At 59.2% G+C, this 14,146-nt stretch overlaps 1 protein-coding gene across 1 annotated transcript in view; it reads right to left on the bottom strand.

Annotated features, from left to right (window-relative positions):
• SPTBN5 (spectrin beta, non-erythrocytic 5) overlaps nt 1-14,146 on the bottom strand; it is a 46,548-nt gene that overhangs the window by 11,223 nt on the left and 21,179 nt on the right. Inside the window, exons 26-46 of the mRNA XM_032251240.1 lie at nt 13,908-14,065; nt 13,394-13,529; nt 12,990-13,135; nt 12,065-12,179; nt 11,852-11,962; nt 11,450-11,629; nt 10,010-10,213; nt 9,687-9,836; nt 9,140-9,244; nt 8,560-8,727; nt 7,967-8,116; nt 7,670-7,861; nt 7,449-7,544; nt 5,549-5,664; nt 5,346-5,460; nt 4,464-4,577; nt 4,204-4,325; nt 3,814-3,976; nt 3,411-3,599; nt 3,101-3,178; nt 2,280-2,452 (exon numbers count right to left, since the gene is read on the bottom strand). Coding sequence (XP_032107131.1) covers nt 2,280-2,452; nt 3,101-3,178; nt 3,411-3,599; nt 3,814-3,976; nt 4,204-4,325; nt 4,464-4,577; nt 5,346-5,460; nt 5,549-5,664; nt 7,449-7,544; nt 7,670-7,861; nt 7,967-8,116; nt 8,560-8,727; nt 9,140-9,244; nt 9,687-9,836; nt 10,010-10,213; nt 11,450-11,629; nt 11,852-11,962; nt 12,065-12,179; nt 12,990-13,135; nt 13,394-13,529; nt 13,908-14,065 — 2,981 coding nt within the window. The remainder of the gene's footprint in view (nt 1-2,279; nt 2,453-3,100; nt 3,179-3,410; nt 3,600-3,813; nt 3,977-4,203; nt 4,326-4,463; nt 4,578-5,345; nt 5,461-5,548; nt 5,665-7,448; nt 7,545-7,669; nt 7,862-7,966; nt 8,117-8,559; nt 8,728-9,139; nt 9,245-9,686; nt 9,837-10,009; nt 10,214-11,449; nt 11,630-11,851; nt 11,963-12,064; nt 12,180-12,989; nt 13,136-13,393; nt 13,530-13,907; nt 14,066-14,146) is intronic.

Genomic DNA, 14,146 nt, shown 5'->3' with positions numbered 1-14,146 from the left:
CACCCACCTCGCCCTCTGAAAGTGCTGAGATTACAGGTGTGAGCCACCGTGCCCGGCCTGTACCCCCAAGTTCTTATGTTGAGGGTCTAACCCCAGAACTGGTTTGAGAGACAGGGTCTTTGAAAGAAGCAATTAAGAGAAAACAAGGTCTTATGTGTGGGTCCTAATCCAATGTGACCTAATGTGTCCTTATGAGAGGATGCTGCTGGGGCAGACACAGGCACAGGGGGAAGTCGGCTCTGCCAGAACAGGGAGGCCTCCAAGGAAACCCACCGCTGACACCTGGACCGTGGCCCTCCAGCCTCCAGGATTGTGAGAAGAAAAGTGTTTATTCCAGGGCTCCCAGCCTCTGGGCCACAGGCCAGCACCAGTTCTCGGCCTGTTAGGAACCGGCTGCACAGAAGTGAGTGGCAGAGCATGAGTGCCTAAGTGCCGTCTCCTCTTGGATCCGCCGGCATCAGATTCTCACAGGAGCTCGAACCCTGCTGTGAACTGCGCACACAAGGGATCTAGGCTGCCAGCTCCTTATGAGAATCTAATGCCTGATGATCTGAGGGAGAACAGTTTCATCCTGAAACTACCTCCCATCCCCTGGGGAAACCTGTCTTCCACAAAACAGGTCCCTGGTGCCGAAAAGGTTGGGGATTGCTGGTTTACCCACCACACCCAGTTGGTGGTATTATGATACAGCTGTCTGAGCAGACTAACAGTGTCTAAACTACTTTTTTGATCATGCATTGGTATTAGCAATAGTAATAATTGTTTTTGAGATGCAGTCTTGCTGTCACCCGGGCTGGAGTGCAATGGCGAGATCTCAGCCTACTGCAACCTCCGCCTCCCAGGTTCAAGTGATTCTGCTGCCTCAGCCTCCTGAGTAGCTGGGACTACAGGCGTCCGCCACCACGCCCAGCTGATTATTGTATTTTTAGTAGAGACGAGATTTTACCAGGTTGGCCAGGCTGGTCTTGAACTCCGGACCTCAGGTGATCCAACCACCTTAGACTCCCCAAAGTGCTGGGATTACAGGCGTGAGCCACCACGCGCCTGGCAGCAAGAATTTTTAAAGCAGGGCCTCCCAATATATATAATATGTAACAGCTAACATTCATATAATATTAAATAATTTGTGTACTATATATGTACCTCTACCAATATTAAGTACATTGCCATATGCACAAAGAAATTGAGATCTATAAAGTAAATAGAAGCTCTAATATCCCTCCTACCCACCCCACCCCTGAGGATCTCTCACACCTGAGGGTCCACACACTCCTGCCCACGCTGGTACGAGCTTAAACCTCACTTCTAAAGGGTGTAGCGGGTGGGGAGAGGCTGAAGTGAACAGAAGCGTGCTCCTGCAGAAGGTCAGAAGCTGGGGGTGGGGTGGGAGTCAGGTGCTGGGGGCGGCGGGGCCTGCCAGGAACCACCTACGGTGACTGGGGCAGGGGGTGGTGACAGACCAGCAAAGCAGTGATTGCATTCTGTTAATTCAAAGACCTCCACAGGTACCCAGGTGCAGTCCACCTGCAAGAATGGAGAGAGGGTGCCCTGGCCACTGCCAAGATAGCAGCGCAAGGAGCCTCAGCATTTGTAGGGGCTGGCAGCTGTGCTGGGAAGGACCAAAGCCCTCACCAGTCTGGGATCTGGCTTTTGACCGTATCTGCCTTGATCTAAATGTCTGAGGAGCTGGATGAAACAGCCGCACCCGATGAGCTTTTACAGGGGAAAACGCAGAGCTGGGGTCTCATCAGCCATGGGGTCACATGTATCTGTGCCTGAACTTCCATTAGATAACCTAAGACTTCTGCCAGCCTGCCTGTGGGGCCAGCATGGTGCTTTCATCCTCATCACAGCACTTAGGGCTGGGATGCGAGGCTCAGCTGCCATCAGGAGGAAATTGGCAAAGTCCCACCATTAGTGGGCAGCACAGGAACTCACGACTACCACCCTGGAAGGCCCATGCTCGACCACTGAGCCCTGTTATCTCCTGTTTCACCAGACATTTTCCTCTCGTCTACCAGCATAAGTCTCTGTGTGAACTCCCTTTATCTCAACTGAATGTAAAAGGAAGTGGGATTTTCCACGTAGTGTTTGATGTCCTAAACAGGAAGACACACTGCAGGATCAGGAGCTCTGGGGACCCCCGGCATCTGACCTCAGTCCTTAGAAAAGGCTGGTGAGGCTGGACCAAGCAGTGGAAGGTGGGAAGGGAAGAACTGGAATGCCAGATGCCTGCACCAGCCCGCCCACAGCAGCCCTCACCCCAGAGCCAGCACTACCTTAGAAGCATGGCCTGGCACCTGCCCAGGGCACTCTGGGCCTCGGGGTGCCCACCCTGCTGCAGGCTGTGGGCCGTGGCTTCCAGCACACTGATCTTTCCCGCCTGCGCCTCCAAGTCCCGTTCCAGTATCTTGTGCTTCCACAGAAGAGGCTCCACGGGGGCCAAGGGGTCCTGGTGGGAGCGAGGGACCCAATATTGTCCACGGGGCTGCCCACTCCCATCCCAGGCTACCTGCCTTCCCACCTAGAGCCATCCTGCCAAATGCTCATCCACACAGTGCCTGCTCGACCCAAACGCATCCCTCACGTCACTCAAGGCCGTTTCAAGCTTGAGGACAGTGATTTCCAGCCAGGGGAGGCTTTTGGGATAGGGATCAAGAGCCACAATCTCTGGGGCTGGCAGAGCTTTTTCACAAAAGGTGAACACTCATTCCTCTGTGCTCCCCGGAGAACTAGGTTAGTCCCCAGTTATCCTCTGATGCCTCCTCCGAGTTACACTTGTCTGCTACAGGGTTGGAGCACTGGTGGGAAAAGTGAACCTTTAGGCATTTGGGAAGCGAGGGGGGCAGGGGTGAGGTGGCAGGAATGGGCCAGGCCCACACAAGCACTCTTGAAGCTCTTTGGTGTTCACAGTGGAGCCTGTCCACAGCTGCATGGGAACTGCTCCAGATGATGGGTAAGTATCCGCCCAGTGATGGACGTGGCCCGTGGAGGGGAGATGCCCCAGAAGGGATCCCTGGCCTGGGGAGCTCAGGGAGCACCGGCTGGTTTGACTTCTAACGCTCCTCTTGTAAGTCCCCCCTTCCTGCCGGGCACCTACCCACAGAACCTCACTGCCTGGGGCGTCTTCCTTGCTGCAAAGCCAACGTTCCATCTTCTCCACAGAGCTTAGAAACAGCTGGGAATGAAGGAAAAGGCAAGAGACAGTCGGCAGAGGATCTGGCCACAGAGGAGTAACCCTTCCAGTGGCACAGGTTGGGGAACCAGGTGCCTGGCAGGCAGGAGTGCTGAGTGGTGGAAGAGTCCCAGAATGGTAGCCCTCCAGCCTTAGCCCTGGCCAGGGGCTGTGGGGTCAGGGCAGGCCCTGCCAGGTGGGGCAAGATGTAGGCTGGGGATGGGACTGTGCCTGCCTGTAGCTCCAGGGCCTGCTGCAGCTGCTGCTGGCGTTCTTGCCAGGCCCCTTCCAGGCTGCTCAGCTCCTGTTCTAAGCCAGCGAAGGCCTGGCAAATGTCAGGGGTAGACGGGTGCCCCGCTGTGAGCAGCCGCTGCCCAGTGCTTCGGGCCAAGCTGATGCTGTCTGTCCAGGAGTCCAGCTTGGCCTGGAACGGGACTGGGCTCAGATCACTGGAGGCTGGCAGCAGCCCAGCAGGCAGGAGGGGAGGTGGGGAAGCAGCTGAGGGGTGGGAGGTTGGAGGATGCTGGCCGGGTGGGACACTCGGGAGGCCCAAGGGCAAGTGGGGATGAGAGGAAGGGGAGGGTGGGGCTGAGCGGAGAGGAGGGCCCAGGAGGGGCTTGGGCCAGCTGCCCGTTCACCTTGTGCTCCTGGTGCTCTTCTAACATTCGCCGGGCTTCCACAGGGCTGCGAGGAGTAGGGCTCACATCCATCTGAGTCCGCAGCCTCTGGGCACCGATCAGCAATTTCTGCAGCATTGCCTGGAGTTTCTGAGCTTGGTGCAAGGCATCCAGCGCCTCTCTCCTGCCCACAGCACTCATCAGCTAGTCCCCAGGCTTCAAGCCCCTCTCCCCCATGCCCACTGGTGTCTTCTGCCCCTTAATCCTCTCAACCATGGGAGGGCCCACTGGCTGGGAGTTACTGGGGGGACAGTACAGTTATTTGAAAGGTGGAGAAGGAATCCTAGGGGAGCACAGGGACTGAAATGCTGGGGGATGGGTTGGAGAGGACAAGACCTGCAGGGTTCATACCGCTTCTGGGCCCCGCTCCGGAGCTGCCACCAGCTGTTGGTCATCTCTTGCTGCCTGTGCCTGAGGCCATGGGCTGCCTCGGGGCTTCTCTGGCAGAGGCGGCCCACCTCATGCTCTAGGGACTGTGGAGGAAGCTGGGGTCAGAGACTGGGCCAGAGGAGCCCTGGGGTACCCTGGCATCCCAAAGCCTGTCCTCCCTGCTTCTGTCCAGGTTCCCACTGAGAAGGTGGCCTGGGCGCAGCTCCACTCCAGCTGCATACCTCCACCTGGGTCTGGATGGGGTGAATTTCCCGCTCCAGCTCCTCATGTTTCCGCAGCACCCTCTGCATGCTCTCCAGATCTTTCCCGCAGTCCAGGGCCTGGATCAACGCATCCTGAGGGAGGGGCACAGTCAGTCACCTGCTGGGCCTTTGCTTCAGCTCCTCCTTCCTGGCAAAGGGCCCGGCTAGGGCCAATGGCTTCTGTGTGCACAGCAAGCACACGGCGTGATTCCCTTCTGGTTGCCGCAGTGGGGCCCAAGCAGGGCACTGGCTTTGGGGTTGCCAGAGGTCCCTTCCTTATTTGAGGGGATCATTCTAAGGCGCGACCCTGGGTTTGGAGACTCCTCTGAGGTAAGAACCTCAAGTGGAGCAAGGATGGGCAGACAGGCCTGTGCCGTCATCTGAAGCAGGACCCGGCAGAGTAAACCGCCAGGCGTGCCCAGCACAGGCAGCACCTGTTTCACACGAGAGCTTCATAGACCGGGTTCTAACTCTGCCCGATTCCCGCCCGGGTCTCTGTGGTTGTGAACACAGTCCCAGGGCAAACTTCCTGAAGGTTTGGGCTGCCTCGGGGATGGGAGGAAGCAGAGAGGGTGTTTTCTGGCCTCTGGACCTGCGTTGTGTCTGGGGACCAGGTTCCGGGGAGAAAGGAGACAGGGAAGCCCCCATTGAGCTTGCAACGGGCACTTCTATGGTGCCGAGTTGATCCGAGCGCCAGTCCATCAGACGCCCCTGGTGCAGCCCTGGTAGGACCTACCTCAGAATACCCACCTGAACAGGAGAGGTGGGTGAGGGGCGAGACGCATGGCAGACTCTAGGCAGCACCCTTCCCCTGACTGCATTTGCTTACAGCCCCCGCCAGGACCCCTTTACACCATGTACCTTCTCCCGAATCCTCTCGGTGACATTGTCCAGCTCTCGGGACAATGTGTGTATCTCCAGGGCCCCTTCGAGCTGCTGCTGGTAGCGGAGCAGGTTGCCATGGAAACTTGCCCACCTGGCCAAGGGGTAGTGTTGTCACGTGGGGCCTGAGGGGGTCTCCCACCCCTCTCCAGCCCCTCGGTTCTCCCCAGCCTGGGACTGGCCTGTTGTTGAGCTGGCTTCGCCGCTGGCAGATGATCTTGACTTCCTCAGGGTCCCGGTTCTTGAGTTGGAGTGACAAGTCACTGATGGTCCTGATGCGGGCATCACCCACTGTGTCCTACAGGAGAGGTGCGGGTGACGACACTGGCACCCCCCCACCACAGAGCCCCTTCTTCCCACCTCAGCAGACACTGGGAGCATGTCTGTGCCCCAGAGCATGAGGAGAAGCGTATTTGGGTGGTGGGAGGAACTGCCTCCTGCCTCCTCTACAGTGGCAGGTGCCTGAGGTCACCCTATCCAGGTGAATTGAGCAAGATCAGCCTGGAGCCTGGAGCCCCAGAGCCATCTCTAAGCCCAGGAAACGGAATCCCTGGGTCGGGGACCACGTAGGAGGGGAGAGTGGGCACATGCTAACAGAAACTCTTTGAGACGGAGTCTCAATCTGTTACCCAGGCTGGAGTGTAGTGGTACAATCTCAGCTCACTGCAACCACCACCTCCCCGATTCTCCTGCCTCAGCCTCATGAACAAGCTGGCACTACAGGTACCCACCAACAAAAGCCTGGCTAATTTTTTTATTTTTAGTAGAGATGGGGTTTCACCATGTTGGCCAGGCTAGTCTTGAATTCCTGACCTCAAGTGATCTGCCCACCTTGGCCTCTCAGAGTGCTGGGATTACAGGCGTGAGCCACTGTGACCGCCCACAGATACTTTTAAAATGGAAATTCAGCTTCTTGGATAAAGAGAAGCAAAGGGAGGCTGTGGAATGGAACCTGAGCTTTGGCTTCCGGGGGTTTGGGTGTCCCTGCCCCAGGACTCGCCTGAGCTGAGGCTGGTGCTGCTTGGACACTGGGCAGGGCTTAAAGGTGCACAGGGAGGGGCCCACCAGGGGTCCACCACTGGGTATGACTGCAGGCCTCCTGCCTATGGCATCTGTGGAGCTTGTTTACATTTCCACAGCGCTTTCCTATGAAGTGCCTCATGTGAAGTAGACAGGGAAGGACATTCCTTTCCTTTTATAGATGCCAGAGCAGGGCTCAGAGGCTAACGTGGCTCCTTCGTGGCAGAGCTAGGATTTAAGCCCTGCTCCTTTAAAGTCTAGCTCTCTTCCTACTGCAGCATCCAGTACAGCATCTATGAAATTTTACCATCAGCAAGGGATGTCCTACGTTTAAGCACTGCTGCCTTTTAAAAAGTTATACACACATACACCGGGGGACAGGATCAGTACATTTGGTCTTTAACACCTGGTTGTGAATACAGTTGCCAATATATTCCCCCTCTATACCACATAAGAGATGTTTGGTGCCTGTGTGCGTGCGTGTGCGTGTGTGTGTTTAAGGGGGCGGGTGGGGGGTGACGAAGAGACGCTGAGATGCTGAAATAGTCACACTGAAGGCGGGTGCCAATTATCCACCACATCCAGATATACGTCCTATCTTTTGATGATTTTTGAAATAATTATAGACACACAGGAAATGGCAAAAGTCACGCAGAGAGGTCCACATGCCCTTCCCCCAGCCTCCCTTACAGTAGATCCTATACAACATTACAACCAGGAAGCGGACACTCGTATAATACTATCGACTGGACCAGACTTCATTCCAGTTGTATCAGTTTTTCAAGTATGCATCTGTGCGTGGCAGGGGACACAGGTCTATGCAGGTTAGACACAGGTCGATCACAGCTAGAGATCCACATACCTGCCACCGCACACTCGTGCTCTCTTACCTCCAAGATGGGTGCTACCCCCATTCCAAAGAGGAAGGAGCGAAGGTGAGATGAGGGATCCTGCCCCACGGCATGGGAGGAGCAGGTGTGGAGCATATGCCCTTTCCCTGCTCTTAGCTGGATTTACAGTGAGGGATGCGTGGCCAACCTTTACCCCAGCAGGGCCCCTCACCCCAGCAGAAGCTCCTCGGAACTCGTGGAGCCGCCTTCGGAGCTGCAGGCAGTGCTCAAGGTCCCGGCCCAGGTCACCAACACTCATCATCACCTCCTGTGAAGGCCCAGGGTACGCTGTGAGCGCCGGCCCACACCCCTGGCACCCACTGCTGGGGCTCCCTCCTGTCAAGGGAGGGCTCCTTCCCCCATCTCTCAGCCCAGGCCCGGCTGGGGCTACACCTTCTCCTGGATCCAGGCCTCTGCGAAGTCCGCTGTCTGTAGGAACTCCAGGAACTTCTGCCTGTCCTCCAGCTCCTGGCCTCTGAGGGCCACCGCCTGCCTCAGGTCCTCCCACTGCTTCCGCAGCCCCTGCAGCCGCTGGGAGACCTCTCCTGCTCGAGGGTGGCTCTGTGCCAGGAGATCCTCGCCCTTCTAGAGGGAGAGAGGGGACACAGGACCTTGTCTGCTGCCCTTCCTAAGACCTCATCCCTCGGCCACACTTTGGGGCAGGCATGGAGCTGAGGGCCCGGTTGTCACCTTGCCAATAGAGATCAAGACCTCCTCGTGGGCCCGGACTTCAGCCTCAAAGGCCTGGTGTCTCAGCAGGGGCTTCAGCTTCTCTCTCAGGTCCCCAGGAGGGATGGGCTCCTTCAGCCGCTGGGCCTGCACCTGGATCCAGTCCTCCGCCTGGTGGGGGTGGGGGTGGGGCATGAACACCACATGCTCCGCCGCAGGCCCCAGGCCTAGCCCCCAGCCATACTTAGGAGGCTGGCTTCAGGGGTGGGGTGGGCAGCGCCTGGTAAATGAGCGCTCCAGGTTCCAGCTGGGGAAGACGTGCTGCAGGAAGCAGCCGCATCTCATTGTGGAGATGTGGCTCCTACTCCTGGGACCCTCTGCTGCTCTGCTCCCTTCCCCACCTCCCTTTGCCTGGCCCTGCTAGTGCTCCGGACGCTGGTGGGATCTCCACACAAAGCAGCTTAGATCTCATGTTCTGGGCTCCAGCACAGCCTCTGGGAAGCCATCCACTCCTGACACCTGTTTCTGCATCACAGTGTCATGGTGCGTAAAGCCAGCTGAAGCTGTCAAGTGTGTTCCCCTTGGAAGGCCCAGAGATGGGGGTGCCCTCTGACCTGGGTTGCGGCCTGGGTGAAGCCGGCCATCAGCAGTGAGGCGCGCAGGGCGTGTCCCCGGCTCTCCGCCAGCTCCTTCACTCTGGCCCGGTGCTGCAGCACAGCGGGAAGCGGGTCCTGCCTCCGGGGGCCCCGGAGCGCCTTCAGCCGCTCACGCAGGGCTGCCTCCTGTGGGGCAGGGGCACAGCTGCTGCTCTCCCACTTTGGGCTGTGGCAGGGCCTGGTCCACAGGGTTCACAGTCCTTTCTTTGGGGGCACCGGAGCCCTTGCCTCAGCCCCATATGGCTGAGGGCTGTCTGAGCCTCCCAGCTACAGGCCAGACTCGGCTGCTCCCCAAGGACCACGTGGTGTGGATGGAGTGGAATAGCCCCTCTGGGTCCCTGTAGCATGGCCCGTCTCACCCTGGGCCCTCTGCTTGAGCCACTCATACAACTTGCTCAGTCAACGCCAACCAGGCCCCCAGCCTCGCAGGGTCCTCAGCACTGCCTCCAGGAACGCACCAAGTGCCCTGAGACTCCCCTTCAGGACTCTCTCCCGACCCCCACACTCTGACCACACCCAAGCCTCTGGAGTTCATTACCTTCTTGTCCTGGGCAGTCAGAACCTTCAGGAAGACCTTGTGCTTTCGAATCAACTGCTCTACCTCTTCCACCGAGCACCCCAAGGGACTGGTTTTCAAGGAGACCTGAATTCACAGAAAAGTCAAAGAGGCCACCTCACCTTCCAGCCAGCCCACCCCTCCAGCTGCAGCCTGTGCTGGACTGGGCCCATGGGCACTCTGGGCATAGCAGGGCATTGGGAGTGCCCACTGAGCTCAGGCATAGAGCTGTATGGACACTGGGAGCCCACGTTGGGAGGTAGCGATGCCTCATCCTGTGCACCGTGTGGGGAGCGTGACCAGTCTCCAGCCAACTTCCTGTGGGCTCAGTCTGGGGTAGGGACTGGGGGTGTTGGTGGAGGCCCAGGGGCCTTGGCGCTCCACCCTGGCCCCCTGGGAGGACTTGTGCACAGCTGCCCCGTATTAGAGAAAAAGCCAGAGAGGCAGAAGGAAGGGACTGAGCAGAGAGAGGAGTGGAGGGGAGGAGCAGGAGGCTGTGCGGAGGGTGAGGGTCGGTGGGGGGACCTGCCTCCTGGGCCCCGAGGATCTCCTCCAGGTGGCCACACTCTCTGAGGAACAGCTGCTCCTGCTGCTCGGCCTGCAGCCTCTCTTGCTTCCGTGCCCAGCCCTGGAACACCTGGTCTCGCTGGTCCTGCAGGGCTCGAAGCCCTTCCTGGACCTGGGGATGGAAACGGGAGGAGCCTCAGCTGGGGAGGCTGATGAGGGTGAGATGAGGGCTGCATTCTGAGGGAGGCCCCTGAGGAAGCCACCATGGCACAGGATGGGGCACCAGGTGGCCAGGCACAGGCCAGGTCAGCTAGGGTAGGTGGGGCACCAGGAGAGGGAGCCCACCTCCTTGGCAGGTGTCCCTGCAGCCAGGAGTGCCTGCTGACCCAGCTGGGTGGCGCGCTGCCACAGCTTCTCCCGGGCCTCCAGCTCTGCCCGGAGCCACTGGTGGGCACTGAGCCTCAGGGGGGCACTGCTGGGCTCCGGTGAGCTCTCCTCCATCTGCAGGTCCTGCCGCACGCGGGCTGCCCAGGAAGTGTAGTCACGCACCTGATCCCACGGACACGGAGGGAGAGCAGGAGAGCTGGGTGAGGGCTAGGCTGGGCAGCTGGACACCAAGCACTGAGGCAACTGGAGCCCACCTGAGTCCACTCACACAACCCGAGCCGACCTGGTCAGGGCCTCAGGTGAGGCAAGCATGGTGCTTTGTTACCTGGTTTCTCTGTTCTCATCCAACCCGATCCTCCAAGGGCCACAAACCCTCCACGTGAGGCAGACCCACCCTTTGCTCCCGCTGCCCCTGTTGCTTAGAAGCTCTGCCTTGTGCCTTCCCGCCTCTACAGAGCTCACCTGGATGAGGCCACGAGGAAGTGAGCGGATTGGCAACTGGCAGGATCAGCCCCATCAAGACTGCTTGATGGGGACAGAAAGCTCACCTGCTCATCAAGGGCCAAGGCTGCCTTTGCCTGGTGAAGCCTTCCCTGGTATTTGGCATCTCACTACTCTCCTTATTCTCTGAATTACTAATTTAACCCTTACAGACTGCCTTTGGCTGATTTGTGTACCACCACATAAGATTGGAGCTGGAGGGACTTTAGGCCCTTGTCCAAATATCTCATTGCATAGACAAAGGAAAGGTAAATGGCACAGAGTCTTGTAAACTCTAAGTGCTTTACAAACCCAGCGTTGGTGCCTTGCTCAAGCTCACACTGCCAGCAAGCAGCACAGCTGGGTCCCCAAACTCAAGCCTTTTTGCAGTGTCATACTTTGGGCCTTCTGGTCTGCCCCGACCCAGGACATGGGGATACCTGGGACAGCCCATGGCCAGTACCCACTGTCCCAGTCTGATTCTCTGGGTATTGGGTTCATCTCCCCAGGAAGAAGGCCTCCACGAGGGCTGCAGTTCCACTTTCCATAGCTTCTGTATTACCCTGCTCTCTCTACAGATGTTGAGTAGGTGCTGGCTGATCCCGAGGTCACTGTCTAACATCTGGGTCTCCAGTGATGAGCTTTCCTGGGCCGTTCTTCCTCCCATCCCTGGCTGGGACCCTGCATGACTGCCCTGCCACTCACCTTGCTGGCACTGACCCAAACTCCAAGGTGTCACTGCTACGACCATGTGCTCAACCCCTGACCAGCCAGGCTGACCTCCAGAGTGCTTGTGCTCTCCCACCCGAGTCCATGCTTGTTCTCCATCTGTAGCTGCAGCGCCTCATGCGTACATGCCCATGGGTAGTGCAGCACACACATGCGCACACATGCCACCCGAGGGGCAGGAGCCCTCACCGCTGAGCGGAAGCGGGCCAGGAGGCGAGCACGCTCCAGCTGGGCCCTGCGCTGCTTCATGCGTCGCTGCAGCACTGCCCATGCCTGCATCACAGCTTGCTGCCTCTGCTGCACGGCATGGGTCTGAGGGCCCGGACACAGCTTCTGCACCCTGCCTGCAGTCTCCAGCAGCTCCTGCAGCTGTGGGAGGGGCAGGGAACACGGAGGGAAGGGTTGTGTTCTCCTGACTATCCCACAGATGTATCCCTTGCCTGGGAGCTCCAGCCCCCTTGGGCCACGTCTTGCCATGCACAGTAGGCCCAGGGGAGGACCTGAGGGACAGTGGAAAATACAGAGGAACAGGAGGGCCACCCTGAGGGGGCGGCAGGGGCCTGGGTGGGAGAGGCGGCCAGCTGGGCTCACCTGCCTCTCGGTGCCCATGAGTTCTCGCTCCAGCCCCTGGTGGCTCCTAAGTTGGGACTCCAGCCCACGCAGGTCCCGTGCCACTTTGTTGGGGAGGCTCGTGGCTTTCTCCTGAGGAGGGGAGAATGCCGAGGAGCTCAGGGATGGAGGGCAGACACAGCCTGGGGCATATCCACTTGTAGAAAGAATCCCTTCCTCCCCTCCGGCTCACACCTGGACCTGGGTGAGGACTTCCAAGAGATCTCTGTGAACTCTGAGGGTGGTCTCAGCATCTCGGAGCAGGCGGCCTCTGGCCTGGGTCAGCTCCCACAGCTCCGACCAGGCGGCCCTGCCCGCGGCGTGTGGGAGATCAGCAGGGGTCAGCCGCTGGGCCACCTCATTCCTCCCTCTCACTGGGGGTCAGCCCCCTCCTCTCGGGGTTGTATCAGGACTTGCCCAAAGCTCCCCCTTCTTAAAACCTCTCCCGCCTGTGGCCCTGCCTACACGCTTTCTTCCCAGGAGCCTGTCTTCTAGCTTTACCATGAATTCAGTGCTTTGCTGATGTAATGCTCGGCACGGAATGCTATCTGTGCTCTGCGACAGTCTTTACATCTTGTGCTTTGATGCATAGTCCCAGATTGTGATTACAAATGCTTTGTGGGCAGAGGCCACATCTCTGTTCCTTGCTCACTCTGCAAACTCACTGAGCTCCTAAGGCTTCTGCCAGGCCAGGCTCTGGGCTAGAGGTTATGAGCAAGTCATGACCTTGCCTCAAAGCTCACAGGCTGGGGGTGAATCCCAATCAGCTGAGTGGACTACTAGGAACAAGAGGAGGCATGGGCTGTCCCGAGTGAGCACAGGAGCTGGGGCAGCTGAGGGGAAGGCCCTGGCGCCTGGCCCCAGCATCTTCCCACAGCTCCTGCTCTGAGTCCCAGAGCAGGGCTCTCTGACCTGCACATGCAGCCTCACCTCCCTTCGCAGACCAGAGCTTGTGGTGAGCTCAGCTTCTCTGGAGCGAGGCCCCTCTGCGGAGCGCTGTGGGCAGCCGGGACCAGTGCGACCCTCACAGCATGCCATCCTCTCTTACCATCACTCTGGGTCCTGCCTGCCCAGCTCCCTCCCTCGCACCCCAGGCTGGCCTGGCCCCCTGGGCACTCACTGCAGATCCTGCTGCCTCTGACGGGCCATGGAGCCGGCGCTGTGCCCACGTTCCAGCAGGCTCTCCGCCAGCAGCCTGCAGGCTGCCACCCGCTGGCCGCCTGTCTCCACTTGGCGCTGAAACTTTGCTAACTTGGTGCAGAGGTGCTGAGAAGTGGGGGTGGGTGACCAGGTGGCCCCCGGCTGGTTAGGTGGCAAGCAGCCTAAGAATCGAGGCACCTCCGTGCCCAACTGGGGGATGTGGGCTTGGACGGATGACGTCTGCCCGCTCCACTCAGGAGGCCCCCACCTCAGCCAGGGCTCACCGCTCTGCCACCACCTTCTCCCTCAGCCCACCAGGGCCAGCCACCCCGCCCCACGGACTGTGCCCCAGGGCGCCCTCCTTGCCCCCGGTCCCCTTCTCACCAGGGTGTGCTCGAGGTCCTCCCCCAGACTCTCTCCACCTTTGGCTGCCTGCTTCTGGCTGGCCAGCCAGCTCTGCAGGTCCTTGGCCTCCCTCAGGAACTCGTGCAGCTTCAGGGTCCCCTCTAGCTCCCGGTCCCTGTGGTGACAGCCCGTGGTTCCCCAGAAGTGAGTGGCCCACCCCCCAGGGGCCAGCCGGGCCAGCCAGAGGGGCTGACCTGAAGAATGGGGTTACTCATGGTCTCTGTCCCAGCCTGCGTCTTGGGATTCAGGGAGAAGTAGACACAGAAGGGCGAGTGTAGCGGCAGAGGAGGGCAGGGATGTCGGGAGATGGACAGCAGGGTGTTGTGGGCCTCACTGAAGGCTTTATGGAAAGAGGCGAGCAACACACACCCCCTCCCAACACATCCCTACAGCTGGGGGTCATGGGTTCCGCTTGACTTAGAGCCATGGCGTGGGAACACTCAGCTGTGGCTGGGCCCCCTGCACCCACTGCTGAGGGGTCCAGTGCCCTCACCGTGTGGCCGCCAACTCCTGCAGCACCCGTAGCTGCTCCCGGAGCCTGTTCTGCACCACACGCTGCTGCTCAGGGGCTTCAGGGCCAGTGAGTGTTTGGGCCCTCTGGTCAAGCTCCTCCATAGAGCTCCAGTGAACAGCTAGTTCCTCCTGTAGGGCCTGTGATGCACAAGGACCCACACCAGGCTCAGCCTGGGTGACTCATCCACCCGTCTGTCTGCTGGGTCGACGCCCATGCAG

This window comes from Sapajus apella, unplaced genomic scaffold, assembly GCF_009761245.1.
Source record: "Sapajus apella isolate SASKATOON/1434 unplaced genomic scaffold, GSC_monkey_1.0 scaffold74, whole genome shotgun sequence".
Lineage (NCBI taxonomy): Eukaryota > Metazoa > Chordata > Mammalia > Primates > Cebidae > Sapajus > Sapajus apella.
Note: the sequence above shows the minus strand (reverse complement) of the source record. Positions and strands in the feature narration are given on the sequence as shown.